We start from the raw sequence: 21,598 nt of genomic DNA, 5'->3' as shown, positions 1-21,598 counted from the left end.
TTTGTTCGACTGGGATTACATTTTGCCTAATGTGTTTAGCATCATCTAAAACAAGGATAGATTCAAATAAATACGTATATACTTTCTGTATTTTCACGGATATTTATTTAAAATTTTCATGGAGTTATCTATGTTTAACTTCTCTGGGGAAAACGTTTAACAAAAAAACGTGTTTAATTCAATTTTCTTCAGTGAGACAGAATGTTACAAGATGATGCTTTGAGAAAACATGCAGAAGTCGTTTTCTACATTATGCCATTGAAGGGATATTCATTAGATCTTTACCAGAACAGCAGGGTCATATCGATTTGCAAGCATCCTCATATAGTATAGATTCAAGTTGTTCATATGGTAGCCATGGGGGTATGGTGGGTTCACAACTGAGAAACAAAGTTTTATATTTGAATATGCAAAGAAAAATCTTTATAAATCTTTTTCTTTAGAGTAATAGTGCCATGATTAGTCGCATTAATATGCAAGCATCCACAGGTTGTACATATTCAAGTTTGTGCAAATCATGGCCTGGAGTGCACAATGGGGAATTAATTGTCTTCTCCAGACTAGCAGGACCATGATTACTCCTATTAATAATGCAAGCATCATCAGGTAGTGCAGATTCCAATTTATTCAAATTATGATGATTTTTACATGGAAATATATGATGAAATTAATCTGCGTCATTGATACTTGTTCTCATGCAAAATTAACATTTCAGACAGCCGGTGAAATGAAACGAATCATTTGCGGCTGTTCTTTGAAGCTTACGTCAATATGTTTCTTGTTTACAGAATTGAAATCAATTTTGGTGAATGTGCTGGTGATTTCTCTGTTGCAAAGTTTCAATGCATGTTAGATTTCAATGAGATCTGTCTATGGAGAAAATTGATTTACTGAACACATTTTTTTTTCCAAAAACCCTACTTAGCATGTGTTATGGTTTAATGCCAAGGTCATGGGGTAGGAGATTATTCAGTCTTTATACACCCGTCGAAGACGGGACATATGGTATGGCGTCGTCTGTCTGTCCGGACCTTGTGGGCAGTATACAGACTTAACCAAAGCTCTAGGGGTGTGTTTTACAAAAGAATTTACAACTTACAACCAGCTTTATATACTGAAATTATCTGGTTTATTATAAGATCATTCACTCCAATGTAAAATAGTGAAAAAAATAATGTTGAAAATTAAGTCTCAGAATTGTTTTAATTCATTCATTTAAACTAATAACTGTGTAATACAGTGTCTTGCGACTTTATCGTAAGTTGTTTTGTAAAACAAAACGCATAAGTGTACATTTCATTATCACCCCCAAACACTCAGTCTGCATAATTAGATAAAGCTCCCAAATCAAAAGCTTGGGGCTAATAAGGTGTGATTATCAGCAATGGTTCCATGAAGCCCGTGCTAGACCTAACAGAAACGTCCAACAGAACATAAAATTAGCATAACGGGATGATTGTGTACTTCAGATGTGAATTGAAAGGAGCGAGAAACTTCTTGGGACTTCGAGATAACACATGTGTTTTTAGGACTTTGGACAGTCAATTGACTTTGAGATAAGCCAGGTCTTCAAGATTCCCGTGTTCGAGATACCGTTTTTTTTTTTAAAATCATGAATATAGTAAAACTGGCTGGGACCTTTGACTCGCTTTGAGACATCCTTGGTATTCAACATATCAGCGTTTGAGATACCGAAGTTTACCTGTATTCAGAAAGATTTATGTTAAACAACCAGAACTGTTACATCTTGTATATATTGAGGCAAATGGCCATGTTTTTCAAAAATATTGGTTGAGAGATTTGACATTCACTGGAAGCAGTCTCCAGACACTTGATTGTATCTTCTCTTAGGGAGGAATCTGATGTCATATAAATGGCTGCCCCAGACAGTAACAGATGGCCTGTCAGGATAAATATTCTGTGTCTGATGTCATATAAATGGCTGCCCCAGACAGTAACGGGTGACCTGTCGAGATAAATATTCTGTGTCTGATGTCATATGTAAATGGCTGCCCCAGACAGTAACGGGTGACCTGTCGAGATAAATATTCTGTGTCTGATGTCATATGTAAATGGCTGCCCCCAACAGTAACAGGTGACCCGTCAGGATAAATATTCTGTGTCTGGTTTCCGTTGACAAATTGTAAGCAACTTTCGAGTCTCTCCTCTTACAAATCACACAACTGGAATGGCTCTTTCCAGAAGACTGTATTGGAAAAGGAATCACCTTTGGACTTTTAACACTCATGGTCTTTAAACCTTCATAATCTGAATCACTAATCGTTATCTGATGAATTTAAAACAAAATCTGTATTTTTGTCCATTAAATTAGATACTGTACACGAGTTGATCAGTAAAACTTGGAAGTTACACAAGCATAATACATATTGCATGATCTCTTTAATAATACTAATCTTTCATATAAAGATTTTCTGGCTCAACCATGCAACTTCATGTATACGCAAATCTACCACACACACAATTGCTTCTCTAATAAAATTCACCTCATCTAGCTAGACAAAGTCACTTGTGAAAATCGAACACATATAAATTAATAAATTGTAGAAAACAGCTGAACACAAAGACTTGATATGATGATTTATTTTGACCTAAATTGGGAATGAATACAACCAATTAACATGATGTATTAACAAATCAAAAAACCATTGCACTTCATTTATCACAGGAAATACAAAACAGCTATTTTGGGTGTACAAAAATCAGCCGCACAACACGCTGGTCTCGTGATCTATATTTACAGAGGGTTGCATATATTCAGAGGTTGATGGTAAAATGAATTTATTGGGAGTGGGGGGGGGGGGGGGTGTTAAGTTACCTGATTTCTATACCAATGTATGACCTTTTTACCAAGGAGGTATGTACAGTTCTTAAATATACATACCATTGGATTACGATATTTCTTGTTGAACATTACACAATTATGACCAGTTCTGAATTCAACCACTAGGACAGGAATGACAAAAAACCAAAGGCATCTAAAAGTATTTTCTAGTAAGGTACTGATTTAAGTAATATTCAGCCTGTTCAATTTTATGCATCAAAATTTTGCCATTCATCCTAGATATATCAGACCAGATTCTTAATTTTAATTCTTGCCATTTGTTCATAAAATGATAATAGAATCATTCAAGGATCACCATGATTGTTCTAAACAGTGACTTTGACAACTGAAAAAAGAAACAAGTTTTATTTGGTCAATTGTGCCCAAGTAGTCGTGTGTCTCTCTGTGAGTACCTGTTTGTTTTGAAGTAAACACGGGAAGGCATACATTGTTGACTAAATTTGTGTTGGCTGTTGTGATATACTAGTATCAGACATAAAAATGCATTGTACAGAATCTAGTATTACAAAATATATTAATTTCATTTTTGCAAATCAGTAGCTCTTTGTATTAAATATTTGTAATACAATGTTCATGTAATAATGAATTTCAAATCGATCAGATTTCCTCAGTCCTAACAATGATATTTTGTTGAGAAATAGAAAACATCCCTACATTATACATATGTTATATGAGTGCAGAGAATAAGTGTAAATTTGTTTTCAGTAATTACTACATGTAGTAACTTGTACTCTGAATATTAAAATAAAAAATTCACTTGCACAAATAAATCATGGAAGCACTGGTACTGTTACTGCACAGGAGCCTGTGTATCTATCAATAAGATGTGTATCTATCAATAAGATGATGATACGTGCGAGATGTTACAATATAGTCGAGTATAAAACATTTTGTTTTACATACAGGGTACAACCATTTCTTAAATTAATTTAACAACATATTCAGTTTTATTTGTTGTTTTATGGATCAATGAACATCATTGAGTTCCCGATTAATATATATTGGACATGATGTAATTTTTTTCTACAATGTATTATCATTTTATTGATGGGTACACAGGCTCCTGTAATTAACATATCATATTTATTGATAGGTACATATTAGAAGATACCCTATACCAAGTTAAAATAGCACTGATCAAAAATTTACTCCCATTGACATACAATCAGTGAAGGAGCAACAACTCCACCTGATCCTTACTGTACAGTATACAGTAGAACATTTTTATTGCTGGCCTGTCTATAGTAAAAATCCAGTCAATACAAAATACTGTCAACATATTTGGTACAATGAATAAGCTATTTAAAATTATAGTATTAGTTGTGATATATGCAAAAACAAGAGCAAGATAGTTTGTAAAATACAATACATGTAATTGCTACAAGTTTTAATATATGAAAATGTTGGATTGTGAAAGTTTGTAGCTCTCTTGCATTCCACGCATAAAAGTAGCTACTTTAGGAAAGTAAAATCTCAAAAACTGAATTTGTCACAAACTACACATGATATGAGCACAGGTATAATTTTTGCTTGAAACAGCGACAGTATTCCATTTACTGTAACTTTAATTCTCTTACAATGTGTTGGTTATCTGTTACATCTGATCATAATCATGAGATGAACGTAATACTAGTACAGAAAACACTGAGCCATGGAGTCCTTGTAGTAGTATCGATACACATTAAGTTTTCTTGTTGTAACTACAGTGGACATATAAATTGCTGACTAGCTATTACGTGTTATGTACCGGTATGTAAAACAATTAAAGTCATAAAATGGTGAGTCTTTTATGAATCTTCCATTACGGTAATGTAACATATAACATAAGACACACATACTCTGTAATTCAATAGTCATTCTCTTTCGGAAGTAATGACTTTCATGGAGAAGAGTGGATTGTAGGAATACAACATCCTGATCTATTAGGAAAATAACTTGCAATAATGATGTAAACAGCAGATGTTTAGATTACCATCTTCAGAATTTGACTAGTCCCACAGCAGATATGTCAACACCACAACTCAGTATAAATTGATATCCTGTACTGCAACAGTTCAAGAACAGTGGGTATAGGGAGAAAAATACATGGAAGTAGGTTTTACAGGAATTTGTGAACTAGTTTGAAAAGTCTGTATCATTGCTAAAATGTATTTTCCTTTGTTATTTAAATCCATCCTTTTTCTTGCATTCTGACACAAAGCTGCAATTTCATGCTCATTCAAACTAAATTCAAAATGATAAAATTGAAACCCTTCAAAAACATTCTTGTAGATTTTCATGAAATTCACATGTATATAATGATTGATCTTTTTTTCTACAGGTTTTAATTCTTCACTGGCCTGAAAGTTTTAGTGGTAATCAAAAGTCTCATACATCACAATGCTGTGGTCTTGGATTTACAGAATTTTCAATGTCTACAATTACTCCATGTGATACAATTCTCATACTGCCTACAGTATCAACAAATCACTAAAAACCACTCGTCATAAATATCCTAAAACATGATCTCTGGTGCAAAAAATGTCATTATCAGTATCAACACCAAATAATGCTTTCTCCTTCTTGAGCACTGTTATTCTGACTTTTTTCAGCACAATACAAATACAGCTCTGCTATTCTTCAGTCTAATATCTTACCCTTCTTGTCAGAACATAGCTGTGCAAAACATACTATTTATAAAGTGTAACAAAACTTGAAGCTGAGCTAGTTGGAGTGTTTAAAGGTGGTCCCGCTTATTCTCACATTTCCGACAGATTCGAACAGGATAGTCCCATCCTCTCAGTGGCACGGGCCTCTTGTTAGGGGAGCAATTTTCACATACACCCTGTCCACAAGCTCTGCAGTGATGGATCCAGAGTTTTGGACCGAACGGTTCCTCACAGACTTGGCATGCTTTGATCAATTCATCTGGAGTCCAGTAGGCAGGCCGTGCAGTGTCTTTGATCATGCCTTAAAAAAATTGGCATGCATTTGTGAAAACTCCCACCAATAAATAATCCAATGTTGCAGTTTTGTTCGTGTAAATGCATTGATAACATTATATTGTAATATGACCAATTTTCATGGGCATCTAATTTATGCTGCTTTGGGACATGGATATATTACTGAAATCTGCATAAAACATAATAAATTGAACTTCCATAAAAAGTCCCCCTCCCCTTGCCCCAAGATGAACTATTTTTTCTTAAACCATGACAAAATTGACTTTAAAGTAATTCCACCCTCCTGTGATGTCATCAGATTTTGCAAAATCAATGATAATGCATAATAGGAACATAAATTTTGTTAGAGTCTTTTCCGATAGTTATTGTAAAAGTCTTGTTAAAAATAAACTACTTCAAAAGTCTAAGTTATAGATGAATAATTCCAATGTTATTTATTACAAGTGTTTTGATTGGACAAAAATAAAGCTGAACAAGAGTTTATACATCAATAAATCCGAAAATGCGATGTATTCATACATGCCTGAAAACAAATAACATAGTGCGGGGAAACTATTCAAATTTTTGCAATTGTTAATGAAGTGAATGAATTGGAATTATAAGAATCAAACATTCTTTTTGAAGAATTTATCGATGTGTAAACTCCGGCCATTTTACTCATAAACTTAACATAAAAGTGCTTCGCACTTTTATTCAGTTTGTGAGTAAAATGTCCGGAGTTTACACATCGATAAATTCTTCAAAAAGAATGTTTAATCCTATAATAATCAATGATACGTTTTAAAATATTGAATTCAAGGGCAATAACTCTGTTTTTATTGATTTCTATATCAAGTCTATATTTCTATATCAAGTCTATTATGTGATTGATTTCCTTTAATTTTTACAGACATTTTGTATATTTTTGTGAAGATACAGTTTCATGAAATTGTTATTAATGTTATTATATCGTCATAACCAATTTGTATGAAATTTAAATAATGCTGTTTAAGAAAAATTGCAATTTTCTGACGATGATATATGATTCTGTTTATGTATACCTCCCATCTTAAAAAGTGTGATGACCTATGTATTTTATTGGATAATTTGTTAGTTTTAACTCTAATGAATGGAAATAAATACACTTTTAAAACTTGTATCAGATAAAACTGCGAGTATGGATTTACCTTAAGATAAATATAATAATGAAATCATGAATCAGGACATTTTGAAATTAGATGCGAAATCTTTTTCATGAAATACATAAATTACCAAAACAAGGAGAGTGTGTAAATTGCTATAATAACATTACAGCTAAAATACTTGTACAATTACAGCATATGATTTTTTAATAGATTTAGATACTGGTAAGATCTTTAACCTTTACACACATGCAGTGGTGTTGTCCCTAAGCTGTTACCTTTAAACAAATGAAACAGTGTTGTCCCTAAGCTGTTACCCTTAAACAAATGAAACAGTGTTGTCCCTAAGCTGTTACCTTTAAACAAATGAAACAGTGTTGTCCCTAAGCTGTTACCTTTAAACAAATGAAACAGTGTTGTCCCTAAGCTGTTACCTTTAAACAAATGAAACAGTGTTGTCCCTAAGCTGTTACCTTTAAACAAATGAAACAGTGTTGTCCCTAAGCTGTTACCTTTAAACAAATGAAACAGTGTTGTCCCTAAGCTGTTACCTTTACACACATGAAACAGTGTCGTCCCTAAGCTGGAACATTTACACACATGAAACAGTGTCGTCCCTAAGCTGGAACATTTACACACATGAAACAGTGTTGTCCCTAAGCTGGAACATTTACATACATGAAACAGTGTTGTCCCTAAGACTTGGGAGCCAGGATTTTTTCCTGACAATTCATATACAAGTTCCTGTCAACTACAACATTCAGTTAGTGACACAAAGAGTGTAAATTTTTACTTTTTGAATGCTATTGTCTTTTTCAAATCTCAGGGACAACCCTGAAAAATATTACATGTAAATAAAAACTTGTACACACCTATAGGGTAATTAAGTGTAGAAGCTGCAACACTTATCGCTGAGGTGACGACCTCGCCGACTTTTCTAGCGGTGACCTGAGAATTACTTCCTGTGCTGTCATTGGAATCTGTAAAATTGTGGAAAGGTCAAGGTTAATCAGCATCTTATACTGAAACATAAGGCAGCTGTTAAAGCAAGATTATTTTCTTTTTTTTTAAATTTTCATATTTATAAACTTATGCTAAAATTCACAACATTGAAATTAAACAAGCATTCTGAGAGTATTGCATGGCAATACATAGTCCCCTACCGGTTGCTAAAATTACTGTACCACAACAATATTCAAAGTTCATTATGTAGGTTATGGTAAAAGGGAAAATTATGGAACCAGGATAGGAATGGTTGGAAATCAACTACTATTCGAGTAGAGACGAGACCAGGAAAAAAGACAAATTTATAATTAGGTTTAGGTCTTTAACCAAGTCAATAAACTGAAATATAGGTGATCATGAATAATTTAGCTACATTGTTGTATTACTATGCTAGAAGTTTTACTGAGTGTAGTACACTCTTATCTACAGGGATAAGAAACTTGGATGTAGACTAACAATTCATGCTATTTTTCTAAGTCCAAGGGCCATAACTTAATGAAAAATCAACGGACCAAGACGAAATTCGAATTTGATCTGTAACTTGTTATGGCAAAGCAATGTACCATATATCAAATGCATATCTGCAAGCACAACCAAAAAAAGTCCAGAAAACTGATAATTCATGCTATTTTCTAAGTCCAAGGGCCATAACTTAATGAAAAATCAACGGACCAAGACGAAATTCGAACTTGATCTGTAACTTGTTATGGAAAAGCATCATACCAAATATAAAATAAATTTGTGCAAGAACAGAGAAAAAAAGTGCGGAAAACTGGACTGACAGACAGAACGCAAACCTAAAGTCCCCTTCAACTTCGTCGGTAGGGGACTAATAACCCAGCCATTAATTGTTAAAACCATTTCAATGCAGTAAGCATCATACACCAAATAAAGAACATTAATAAAGAGTCACAACAACTAAAACCTGTCCTAAATTCAATATAATTCACATTCAAACCTAGAAAAATTTATCACAAAGTTTGAAAGCAATACTTTAAAATTTGTTGTACAGTATAACCTATCTTACGAAGAAAAAAATGATAATTTTTGGCACCTGACATTTTTTTCCCTCCATAACATTTGTCACAAACTCTCACAGACATTTCCCCCCAGCCTCTTTCTGGCACACGGCGCCGTTGGGAACTGCAGTCATCGCAGAAACCCTTACCACAGGCACGACAATGATGTTTCTGTTCATTCTCTAATTCTTTGGAACAATGATGGCAGTGCTATAATAAATACACAAAACATGGGCAAATAAAGACAAGCTTAAAGCTTTATGTCAGAAGCATTGATAACAGTTTGCAAGTAATTTTTTATACGAAAGATGAAGTAAAACAGCCTACAATTGTGTGATTCTAATGGGAATATAAAGGTTACTATAACTATCCTAGTGGGACTGATATACATGTACAACCAGAACACTAAAAAATCAATCCCCCTATGGACAGATAGAGAACATGATTCCAGCACACACGCCCCTCCCCGCAAAAAGATTTGTTGCAGGGGATACAAAATTTTTCTCGTATTGCACCATAAAGCAAAGCAAACAAGAGTACCACAAACAATACAATATACACCCATCGTACAGTTAAATTCAACTTGGAAGCATATTGTGCACTCTGAATTGATACAACACACATTCTGAATAGAAAAGCCTTAAAGTGGGTCATGGTGCACCAATCCATCTGACATGTGAACTGATTATGTATTAAATTTTCACTAAGAGTGAGGTTGTGACAAAATGTCGGTGCAATATCTATTTAATATGATAACAAGTCCAGGAAACCATTTGATCAACTTTTAGCCCTAAAGTACTGTAGGTCATAGTGCGCCAATCCAGCTGAAATGTTAACTGCACTTGTCTTCCTCTGAGAGGAAGCCTTTGACTAAATATCAGAGCAATATCTGTATCTGTAATGAAAAAAAGTCCAGAAAACTGTTTGACCTACTTATAGCCCTAAAGTAGGTCAAGGATGGACTAATCCAGCTGAAATGCAAACTCACTCTTCTTGAGGGAGATATTGTGACCAAATTTTAAATTTGTACATGCATCCGTTACAGGAAAAAGTCCGGAAAACATGATCCCGGACGGACGACCAGCCAGCCGGCGCCATAACATAATACGTCCCGTTTAATGACGGGCGTATAAAAATGATACAACACCCACACATTTTATATCTACATTGACAGATTTCATCTTGCTAACAGAGATTACCAGTAAATCACTTCAAAATCAATCAAATACGAGAATTTTAATCCTGATGATGAAGAGATTTCTAAATAGGATAGCCTCTAGCTATCTTGATGATTCCAATCGTTTCTAAATAAGAGAGTCCCAACCCAATAATTTCTAAATACGAAAGCCGCCATCTTAATGATCCCAATCATTTTGAAATAGAAGAGTCCCGATCCTAAAGATCCCATTAATTTCTAAAGCTTGATAACACTAACTGATATTTGTGAATTAGGAACCCAGTATTCCGGAGCGATACGATCGTTCATCCAATCAGAGATCATCTTTGTGGGTTTGGATCCAACACTAGTGATGGAGTCTGCTATATAGTGAAAGCCATCAATCACTTTGCGAGCAGCATTGTGGGTTCCCTGTAACATCTTGTACCCCTGAAATTTAGAAAACCACGAAGTTTATTCCAGAAAAATCCAAAAACTTAACAAGAGACCCATGGGCTGAAATAATCGTCTCAGTGACACTGCTTATATTGGGATAAAGACTTGTAAGTTTGAATCACTAAGAGCATAAATCCTTTTGCACACATACAAATCTACATTACATAAGGATGTTTCTATACTTATTTGACACACTGCATCATTATGAAAAAAAAAAGATTTCTCTAAGATTTTTTTTTCTATAGGTTTCTATGTAAAATTTCAACTTTTGTTGTGTCCCCACTCCTGGCACTAAACATCATCATTTGAACAAATTTAGATTAAAATATGAATGTGTCCGTATTGAAGTTTAGGGTGATCACAACCAAAAGTGGCTGGTAGTTGCATTAGTTTCCCTCGTGCCATAATATGGTCAAACTTACATCTGGCCAGACGTGGCGAATCTCTGTGTGAACAATCTCTTCTATATCCTTATTGCCGTACCAGTTCTGACGACTTCGGAATATCACTCCACAACTTGGGCATTCCAGCACTTCCCTACAGCGACAGGAAAATGTTAAAATACAGTCTTCCAAAAAACCATACGGCTTTCTATCCCGTAAAATATGAATGGATTTGTGAGCTCATCAGTCTGTTTAACCATGTGGAAAAAGCAGAGGGTTTACCATAAAACTTTTAATAAATAAGTGTGATTAAAAATTCAAACTTCAAAATTAAGAAAATTAAGTGCTTCATATGGTTAAGTATTAAAATGTAACAGAAAATATTCACACTGATAAAAAAAATCTCTCAAAGAGGGGAATGATAACATAAACTTGAATATTGTGCATTAAGTTTTCACAACGCATTAATTAGAAATTTACAATATACTTACTACAGCAGAACACTTACCCCGCCCACACATATTTGATGAGCCCGGTCCATGCACTGTCTCTTGACTCCGATGTCTTTGGAATGACAACACACTCCTTACCAGACAGGTAACAGGACTGGCATATAAAATGAAAGTGGATCATTGATCATTCGTTTTCTGATACATACATTTACCAGTACAGTGTTCTGCTTCCCTTGCACTTTCTTATAATTGTCAATTTCATGAGTATCTCATTTTCAGTTTCATAGGATGTCTCACCATTGCTACATTTACATAAAAATATATTTATCCATGGTGTAAGTCTTGCCTTAATTAATACATACATGCATATTTGAATTGACATTCAACAGATTTTTTTCTTATTAACCCAGTTGAAAGTTTCAAACTCATTTAAATAGTTTACAGTCTTTGTGAGTTTTGTATTAAGTCTTACCTTACACAAATAAACCTTATTCCCACACACTGATATTTAATTAGTTTACAGTCCTTACCTTACACAAGTAAACCTTATTCTCACACAGATATTTAATTAGTTTACAGTCCTTACCTTACACAAATAAACCTTATTCTCACACTGATATTTAATTAGTTTACAGTCCTTACCTTACACAAATAAACCTTATTCTCACACTGATATTTAAATAGTTTACAGTCCTTACCTTACACAAATAAACCTTATTCCCACACTGATATTTATATAGTTTACAGTCCTTACCTTACACAAATAAACCTTATTCCCACACTGATATTTATATAGTTTACAGTCCTTACCTTACACAAATAAACCTTATTCACACACACTGATATTTATATAGTTTACAGTCCTTACCTTACACAAGTAAACCTTATTCCCACACTGATATTTATATAGTTTACAGTCCTTACCTTACACAAATAAATCTTATTCTCACACTGATATTTATATAGTTTACAGTCCTTACCTTACACAAATACACCTTATTCCCACACACTGATATTTATATAGTTTACAGTCCTTACCTTACACAAGTAAACCTTATTCACACACTGATATTTATATAGTTTACAGTCCTTACCTTACACAAATAAACCTTATTCCCACACTGATATTTATATAGTTTACAGTCCTTACCTTACACAAGTAAACCTTATTCACACACTGATATTTATATAGTTTACAGTCCTTATCTTACACAAATAAACCTTATTCCCACACTGATATTTATATAGTTTACAGTCCTTACCTTACACAAATAAACCTTATTCCCACACTGATATTTAAATAGTTTACAGTCCTTATCTTACACAAATAAACCTTATTCCCACACTGATATTTATATAGTTTACAGTCCTTACCTTATACAAATAAACCTTATTCACACACACTGATATTTATATAGTTTACAGTCCTTACCTTACACAAATAAACCTTATTCCCACACACTGATATTTATATAGTTTACAGTCCTTACCTTACACAAATAAACCTTATTCCCACACTGATATTTAAATAGTTTACAGTCCTTATCTTACGCAAATAAACCTTATTCCCACACTGATATTTATATAGTTTACAGTCCTTACCTTACACAAATAAACCTTATTCCCACACACTGATATTTAAATAGTTTACAGTCCTTACCTTACACAAATAAATCTTATTCTCACACTGATATTTAAATAGTTTACAGTCCTTACCTTACACAAATAAACCTTATTCTCACACACTGATATTTATATAGCTTACAGTCCTTACCTTACACAAATAAATCTTATTCTCAAACTGATGCTGATATTTACACCTCCTCTCAGTTTCACAAATAAACCTTATTCCCACACACTGATATTTATATAGTTTACAGTCCTTACCTTACACAAATAAATCTTATTCTCAAACTGATGCTGATATTTACACCTCCTCTCAGTTTCATGGGGTTCACTGTCCGTATCATGATTCATACTTCTTGTACAACCCTCCCTAAAATGTGTACAAAGAATTGGTTGGAATCTACTTGTAGTAGGGTATTTCCTAATCAAACTTTTGTTCTAAATTAACTCCCCATCAGAAAAATCTGCTTCCATCAATTCTCGATTATTGTTATCTCTCCACTTAAAGAAGAAACAATTTTTACAATCCAATCTGATTTTATTTTAATCAATGTTTAGAACCACATTGTATGATGATATGACAGTATTACTAACCCACAAGACAGACATTTCATGGCACACGAAAACAGCTGATCGGGGAAGGTCCCATATAATGGTTTCTCCACTTCTCCATTAAACTTGTCATTCAAATTCTGTATCCAAAAAATTTTGATATCATTATGCATAGTTGAGAATTTTAACAACTAACAATGGCATTGTGAAATATTTACATTTCCAATGTTTTTTTCCTTTGATATCTTATAGATTGTAGTGACAGCCATTTTTTCATAAATGCACTGCAGTTGTGAACAATGTGCATATGAATTTTGATAAATGTAGTTTGTCTATTTCAATGGCTGGGAATTACTACAGAAATGAGAGTAAAATGGCGATATAAACAAGAATATCAGTAAAACTGATGGATGCTCCCCAAACTGCATCTAACCAATGAACTACTTCATATGACGAATGACTTGCAAAATGATCAATAACTGCTGAAATACTGTTGAAATTAAGTTAGATATAGGTAAATGTTGAGTGACCTTGACCTTTACAAAATGACCTTGAGTGACCTGAAAAACATTTGGCAATTACTTATTTACACATGTGATATATTTTCAATACTGGTTCAAAAACTGTTGAAATAAGAAACTTTTCTTATGTCAAGTACATGTTCGGAGTGATCTTGACCCTTCCAAAATGATCTTGATCAAAAAGTCTCCTGTTCCAAGGAATATTTGTGATCAATTGTGATCAATTTCTGAAAAAGATTTTGGAGATGGGAACTTTTTCATATAAAAAACTATTGAAATAAAGAACTTTTTTAATGTTCTGAGTGACCTTGACATTTCCACAATGACCTTATGAGACCTTGGTCCACAATTTCTAGTCTGAGGAAACATTAGTGAATCAATTATATCAATTTCTAATGAAAAGTTTAGGAGATATGAGCTCGGATGGATGGACAGATATGACAGCAACTATATGCTCTCCTTAAATTTTTTGGGGAACATAAAAATGAATTTTGAAAATACATGAGGCTCAGGTTATGAATTGCAATCCTTCACACTGGCCTACTTTTCATGAATCGTTAACCAGTACTTCTAATCGCTAACCCTAACCCTAACCACTTCCAATGAAGTATCCCTACACGAAGCATATCACAATTTATATAACCCTCATGTGCTTTCCAAACTGAAATTTGTTTCTTAAATATATATATGAATGTGTATTCATTTTGTAATAGTGATGGGAATTCAGAAAATTTTCATAATTAATCATTGGAAAAAATCAAAAGACCGAAATCAACTAAATAATGAATTAAATCAAAGTAAAATTTCAAAAATCAATAAACCATTCTTCATTATCATTTATCTTTAAAATGTCATATAACATGTCTTTAATGCTGCATGGCACTTTATCAGATCCCATTTTTGTTTAAGATAATTGAAATGAAGTCTATGTAGTGAATTTATTAATGCCTGTATGTTAGATTGTTTGTTTTATATATCTTCAAGAATTTTTTATTCATCAATATGTCACCAGCTGTAGGTGAAGTGTGAAGAGGTGTCATGTATTGTACCCCAAAGGACTAAAAAATATTTAATGGAGACAAATTATTCAAAACTGTCAGAATTAAAAATGATATCTTATGAAATGAAGTACGATTTAGTCTCTCTTGTTTAGTATTACAGGGGCCCAGAAAACCTGTTTTAAATACCAGTAGTCCTGAAATGTATGTACATGGTGAATACTTGTTTGTGTAAAATCAAATATTGAGTAATTATGGTATTAATTATAATGCAAGGAAAACAATTTTATGTGGAAATTCTTGCATCTACTCATAATAAATCACTAAAATGATAAAAAATTAAAATAAATGTAGAAAACCTTAAGGGTTTTGAAGACAATTGCTGGTTTTCGTGCTGCACGATTGGTCTTGTCTGATAAGTGCTGAAACAAAGCAGTCTGGAAATCTGAGAAGTCTGTTGGGGGTCTCTCTGTCCGCACCCCAACATAGGTGAGATCCTTAAAGTGCATGGTACACTCTAGCTGACGGAATGTATTCCAAATATATTTCTCAGCAGAATCTGTGCCTATGAAGTACACAGTGTTAAAATGAAAATAAACACAGGAAACTGTGGTTGAAATTTGAAAAAAAAAAAAAAAACACAAGCGGCCCATGGGCCACATCGCTCACCTGGGTCACCTTGGCTCATATTTAAAGCAGGGTTGACAAAACGGTAGTCAATATGAGTATTGACCGGGCCAGTGGTCAATACAGGTCAATACTGGTTTAAACCGGTCAATACTGGTTGATTAAAAATGATTTGGTCATTATATAGTCTGTGTTATTTATTTTAAATGTTTAAGTAACCATTATGGTAAATACTGTAATTCATAACATGCACTATCAGTTTATAATATAATATTTATAAGTCATAATATTAAATAATGTACAAATGACTATGTTGAATTGGGGAAGATGAAAAAGTTTCGATCTGTTCAAATTCCTTAGTTTAACAATAACTACCTATTGTTTCAAATCTTCATTTTAGCTGTTAAATAAACATTTGAGGGGGTGGGTTGGTGATGTTTTCATAACAATAACATTGCACACTGGTCATCTCTGGCCCCAGTCTATGCTTATTAACACCTGTCAACTCTCCTGCATGTGCTCTAGTAATGTCCAGCTACCTTTTATTCTTAATCTGTCCAGGTACATGTATTAAGAGGTTTGTCTTCAAGCTGTGCTATAGAACTGTGACCCTCTGGTAGGTACTGAAGATATTTCGGTCAGTTTCAGCAAACCAAATATATTAAACTTATGAAATTACATTTGATTATCTAAAGAAAAATATTAATCAACAATTGATCCATACATGTATAATGAAAAGACTTGATTTATCTTTATCTTTGCAAGAAATGTACAAAAATAGGAAAATGGACAGTTTAAATCACAATTGACCAGTTTTGACCACTTGGGGAGTATTGACCGGGACGGTTAAAACCACTGATTAAAACCGAAGACAGTTTTAACCGCCCAACCCTGATTTAAAGATTTTCCCTATATATTCGCATGTAAAACTTTGATCCCCATTGTGGCCACAACATACTCCCAGGTGCCATGATTTTTTCAAAATTGAATTTGGACTATATGTCAGGAAGCTTTCATGTGAATGTAGACTTTTGTGGCCCAGTGATTTTTCATCAGAAGATTTTTAATGATTTTCCCTATTTAATATTTGTATGTAAAACTTTGATCCCCTGTTGTCGCCTCATCTTACCTCTGGTGGCCATGATTTTAATAAACTTGAATCTGCACTATGTCAGGAAGCTTTCATGTAAATTTTAGTTTTTCTGACCCAGTGGTTCTTGAGAAGATTTTTAAATGACCCCACCCTATTTTTGTATGTTAGGAAGCTTTCATGTAAATTTCCACTTTCTTGGCCCAGTAGTTTTTGAGAAGATTTTTTAAAGATTTTCCCTATATATTTGTACGTAAAACTTTGATCCCCCCTTGTGGCCCCATCCTGCCCCCGGGGGCCATGATTTTTACAAACTTGAATCTGCACTATATTAGGAATCTTTCATGTTAATTTCCACTTTCCTGGCAAAGTAGTTTTTGAGAAGAAGATTTTTAAAGGTTTTCCCTATATATTTGTATGTAAAACTTTGATCCCCTATTGTGGCCCCAACCCCCGGGGGCCAAGATTTTAACAAACTTGAATCTGCACTATGTCAGGAAGCTTTCATGTAAATTTCAGCTTTTCTGGCCCAGTGGTTCTTTCAGAAGAAGATTTTTAAATGACCCCCACCCTATTTTTGCATTTTTGTGATTACCTCCCCTTTGAAAGGGACATGGCCCTTCATTTGAACAAACTTGAAAGCCCTTCACCCAAGGAAGCTTTTGGCCAAGTTTGGTTGAAATTCGCCCTGTGGTTCTGAAGAAGAAGTCGAAAATGTAAAAAGTTTACAGACAAGACGGATGAACAAACGACAGACAACAGGTGATCAGAAAAGCTCATTTGAGCTAAAAATTGAAGAGCAAAGTTCACGCTAAACATGGTATATAATGCACTGGACATGTAATAATGCATGTACTTTCCAATTTTAAATAAATACATCATGTCACAAATGTTTTCTTTTAAATAGCTTGAAAGTAAATTTAATGGTGCTAACAAGCAATCTAAGCTAGGTACATGTACATCATCTTTTGATGACTAAGACTCAAACTTGCACTTATTGATCTACATATATTTGGAAATCAGTTTTCTATCAATATCTCAGCAGGATGAAAGAAGTGTAGGAAATCAATTTAGAACGAAGCACTATTATATCCCTAATCAAAGTTAACCTTGATCTGTAGTTGTACCAATCTGACTAAAGTACAAACCTATATTATATTAAATATATATATACATATAATATCAGTCTGTACAAGTTTTAATCAAATTGTAGTTGTACATTACACAATGAGAAAGAAATAAAAAACTTAAAGTTAAATTGGGTCATCTGTGCAAAACTTTAATTGTTAAAAAGCCTAATGTCAATATTTCAAACTAAAACAAGTGTAGAGAAGGAAGTAGGACAGGCAAATGGAAAGGAATCCTTCCCTTTGATTTAAGGGTAAATGACTAATAAAATTTAGGAATAGCAAGCAAGTGAAGACTATCAATGCTGCTTTTCTGGTGTTGAAATTGTTTGCTTTTGTATTAAGGACTTTTTCGCATTTGAAGACTACATGTATATCACTTGCTTTGCTAGTGCTGAAATTGTTTATGTCTATCAAGGACTTTTTCACATTTCTGGGAAGATAGCCTACAGCTACTTAAACCGGATATATAAATATATATATATATATATACATATTAAAAGAAATAGAATAAACAGTACACAAAGTTAAAATTTTAACACAAGCGCTTTCATTTTATAATCCTCAGGCGTTACCTTTTCAAATAGTTTTTAATATTTTATACTGGACACTGTGATTTTTTAAAAACACAATTTGGATATATATATATATATATATATAGTTTATTCACCAATCAAGGGCCCTCGGGGGGCATGTACATGTTAACAGGCAATTAATTATAATGAAAATAAATAACAATCATTTAGAAGTACTACCGGTAATACTGACAGAGTTCACACTTCTGCACTGCACATATCTATATAATTATATATGAAATACTGATTACAGACAAGATTTAAATTAACAACATGATAAATAAAATAACCCAACTGCCTCACATAACAGTTACTGGGATAGCAGATAATGATAGTGTCGTGTGTAAGATCAGACATGTTTCTTGTATTTCTTATCTAGTACATGTACATTGTATGTACATGATTAAGAATAAAAGATAGGGAATTTTTGTATGAAAATTGAGAATTAGGAAAATAGAAAAATTTTGGCAATGCATTAAAACTAATTAGATGTAGTATAGTCTTTTGCATCTCCTTACGATAAATAAAAATTACTTGAATGGGAATTACACTATCATGATCCCTAATGAAATCAAAACAGAACTGGCATTTTACATGTATTAAAGTAGATGCAAAGTATATGCACAACACTTTTCTCCGCAAATATGCAAATACACAATCAATCCCAATGCAAAGAATATGGAGGATGAACAGAAAGAGGTGGTACAAATCCATTTGCAATGCATATAACACAAATGAGTTTTACCTGAGTTAGTGAGAACACTGGTGTTAACGGTTTCCTGGAAAACGATGACAGCTGGTGTCAAATCTCCCACACATTTGTTACATCTTTTGGCAGTGGCCTCCAACTCCTCTGAAAAATGCTTTGTGTAGGCTGATGAAGACTCGCAAAGAAACTGATACATGTCGTTATGTAATCGCTCTGCTCTAGTGCGATAAATCATTATATCGGATATTCCAAGAATCTTCAGCAGTAAGCGCATTCTCTGATTCTGATTGGATGTTATTCCTAATAAACCTTCTGTGTCAATGACAATGACCTTTTCTTTGGGGTCAAATGCAGCCCATACTCCAATGGTGCATGAAGACTGATGTGCGGAGGTCTTAAAAATTTCTTTACCACCAAAGAAAGTGTGGTTTAAAGTAAACGATTTACCATCTCCTGTATTGCCAAATATTGAAACAACTTTCACAAGTTCATTGCCATCACATCCAAGCCGCTGAGCAAATTCTTCTTCATCACCAATCTGAATACATTTCAAAACATATGAATGTACATGTGTATTTCTATAATTAAATGACATTTTTTAATTTTTATGAAATTGATATTTATGTGCACGAACTCAAATAATGCAGACTGAAGGTACATCATGCATGTAATAATAATTCAAAATAATATGGAATAATAAATTCAAAACTTAGTTCAATTATGATATTAATTGTTCCAATTATTTTTTTTCAAATGCTTGATACTAAAACAAAACAGAGAAATCAAAAAGGAAACTGTCCATTAATTTTGCATCCTGGTTTGAAATTGAAAGGGTCTTAACTCAATCCTTACACAGTCACTATACAAATAAAGATCTCATAAATCATATATAGAAGTTTAAGCCCATTTTACAACATATAATGACATTCAGATTAATGTGCATCATTGATTTTCAATTAGATAGTTTCTGTTTGTTGTATGAAATGAAAAAGTGCATGTACAGATGAAGGAAATTCTAAATATTACACATTTACAATGGCTATTGTGCACATACAATCTAACATATATGATCATTGATAGAAATTTAGAATACATACATGTAGTTTTGAATATGATACTCTAACATCTCTCCACTGAAACTGATTCTTCAGGAAGAATGCTACACCAGAGAAATTTGATATGGATGAAAAATGGAGGATATGTACAATATTTTGAAATTGAAAACTTTCAAATTTACTTTATTTAGTCAAAAAATGCAGTTTTAGTAAAAAACAATCTGAGACCCGTGATCGTGTTGATCAGTCGACATGCTAACCTACAGAGCTACTTTACTTTATAAAGCTAGGTGATAATTTTTTTAAAGAATAGACAAATATTGCTGATATTTATATTTTCATCCATGTTTTAAAAGGAAGTCAGCCATTATGACAATGTAGAGTACCTCCTTAATCTTAATAAAAATCAAACAGTTAATTCAAAGGTTACATTGAGTTGATATGGATACCTGTATGATTTCTTGGTCATTTATCAACATAAAGCTCTTTATGTTGTCATATGGATCATTGAGATCTATTATGCTCTCAGCTAGTTGGGCTTCAATACTAGACATTTCGTTTCCTGCTGATAAACAAATATCTGGAATGCTGCTTGGTTGACTATGATCAGATTTAGCACTACTAAAAGAGTTCATGCTTTCGCTCTGATTATTGCTATATATTTTTGAATCAGAAACTTCTGTCTGATGTGGACTAAAATCAGGGAACTGGTCCTGTAACTGTGGACATGACATAAATGTTAAACTGTCATCTTCCCTTTCCAATGGACTGGATGGTTTAATATGATTATTCAGTTGATCTTGTAATTGTCTTTGTCTGAACTCTTTAAAGAATATTTTTCTGTGTGTTTTCTTGTTGCCTTTGTGATAATCATCAAAGCAACTCAAGCAAAAGTTCAAGGCACAAACTTCACATCTCAAATCTGCAAAATTTTCTTCTTCACAGACAAGCAGCCAGTTCTGAGTTTTCCCTATCTGACACAAATCTTCAAAAGGTGGCGGATCTAACTTTCTTCTGTCGTGAAATTCAAACTTTATGCTGATTTTATGAATTGCTTCGTCACATTCAGTGCATTGGTCTGTATCACAATCCTCACAATGAATAAAGGCCTTTGTATTTTCAGTTTTACAACAGAATTTTTCCTTACAGTATCTTTTAGACGATTTTGTTCGTGAATTTCTCTTTAAAACAGCTGCCATGCTTGTGTAACATTTTTTCTGTTTCGTTTTGGTATACAATAACAGAATGTTTTCGTCTTCTTTCTGTGAAATGAGTTGCGATTTCTTCACTTCCGTATTTACTTCCAAATTATTGAGACGCT

General features: G+C 33.3%; 1 protein-coding gene across 1 annotated transcript; it reads right to left on the bottom strand.

Moving 5' to 3' along the window:
* Positions 1-2,585: 2,585 nt before the first annotated feature.
* Positions 2,586-21,584, bottom strand: LOC125652645 (zinc finger FYVE domain-containing protein 1-like). Its single transcript, XM_048881987.2, has 11 exons — positions 20,727-21,584; positions 19,259-19,760; positions 15,454-15,659; positions 13,618-13,715; positions 13,285-13,393; positions 11,454-11,551; positions 10,985-11,099; positions 10,386-10,556; positions 8,986-9,160; positions 7,799-7,906; positions 2,586-5,812 (listed from the first exon to the last, which is right to left on the bottom strand). The coding sequence occupies exons 1-11, from the start codon at positions 21,474-21,476 to the stop codon at positions 5,580-5,582; spliced, it is 2,565 nt and encodes an 854-aa protein (XP_048737944.1). The 5' UTR covers positions 21,477-21,584; the 3' UTR covers positions 2,586-5,579.
* Between the last annotated feature and the right edge of the window lie 14 nt (positions 21,585-21,598).

The sequence above is a fragment of the Ostrea edulis genome, chromosome 5 (genome assembly GCF_947568905.1).
Source record: "Ostrea edulis chromosome 5, xbOstEdul1.1, whole genome shotgun sequence".
Lineage (NCBI taxonomy): Eukaryota > Metazoa > Mollusca > Bivalvia > Ostreida > Ostreidae > Ostrea > Ostrea edulis.
This window is presented reverse-complemented; position numbering and strand designations above follow the sequence as displayed.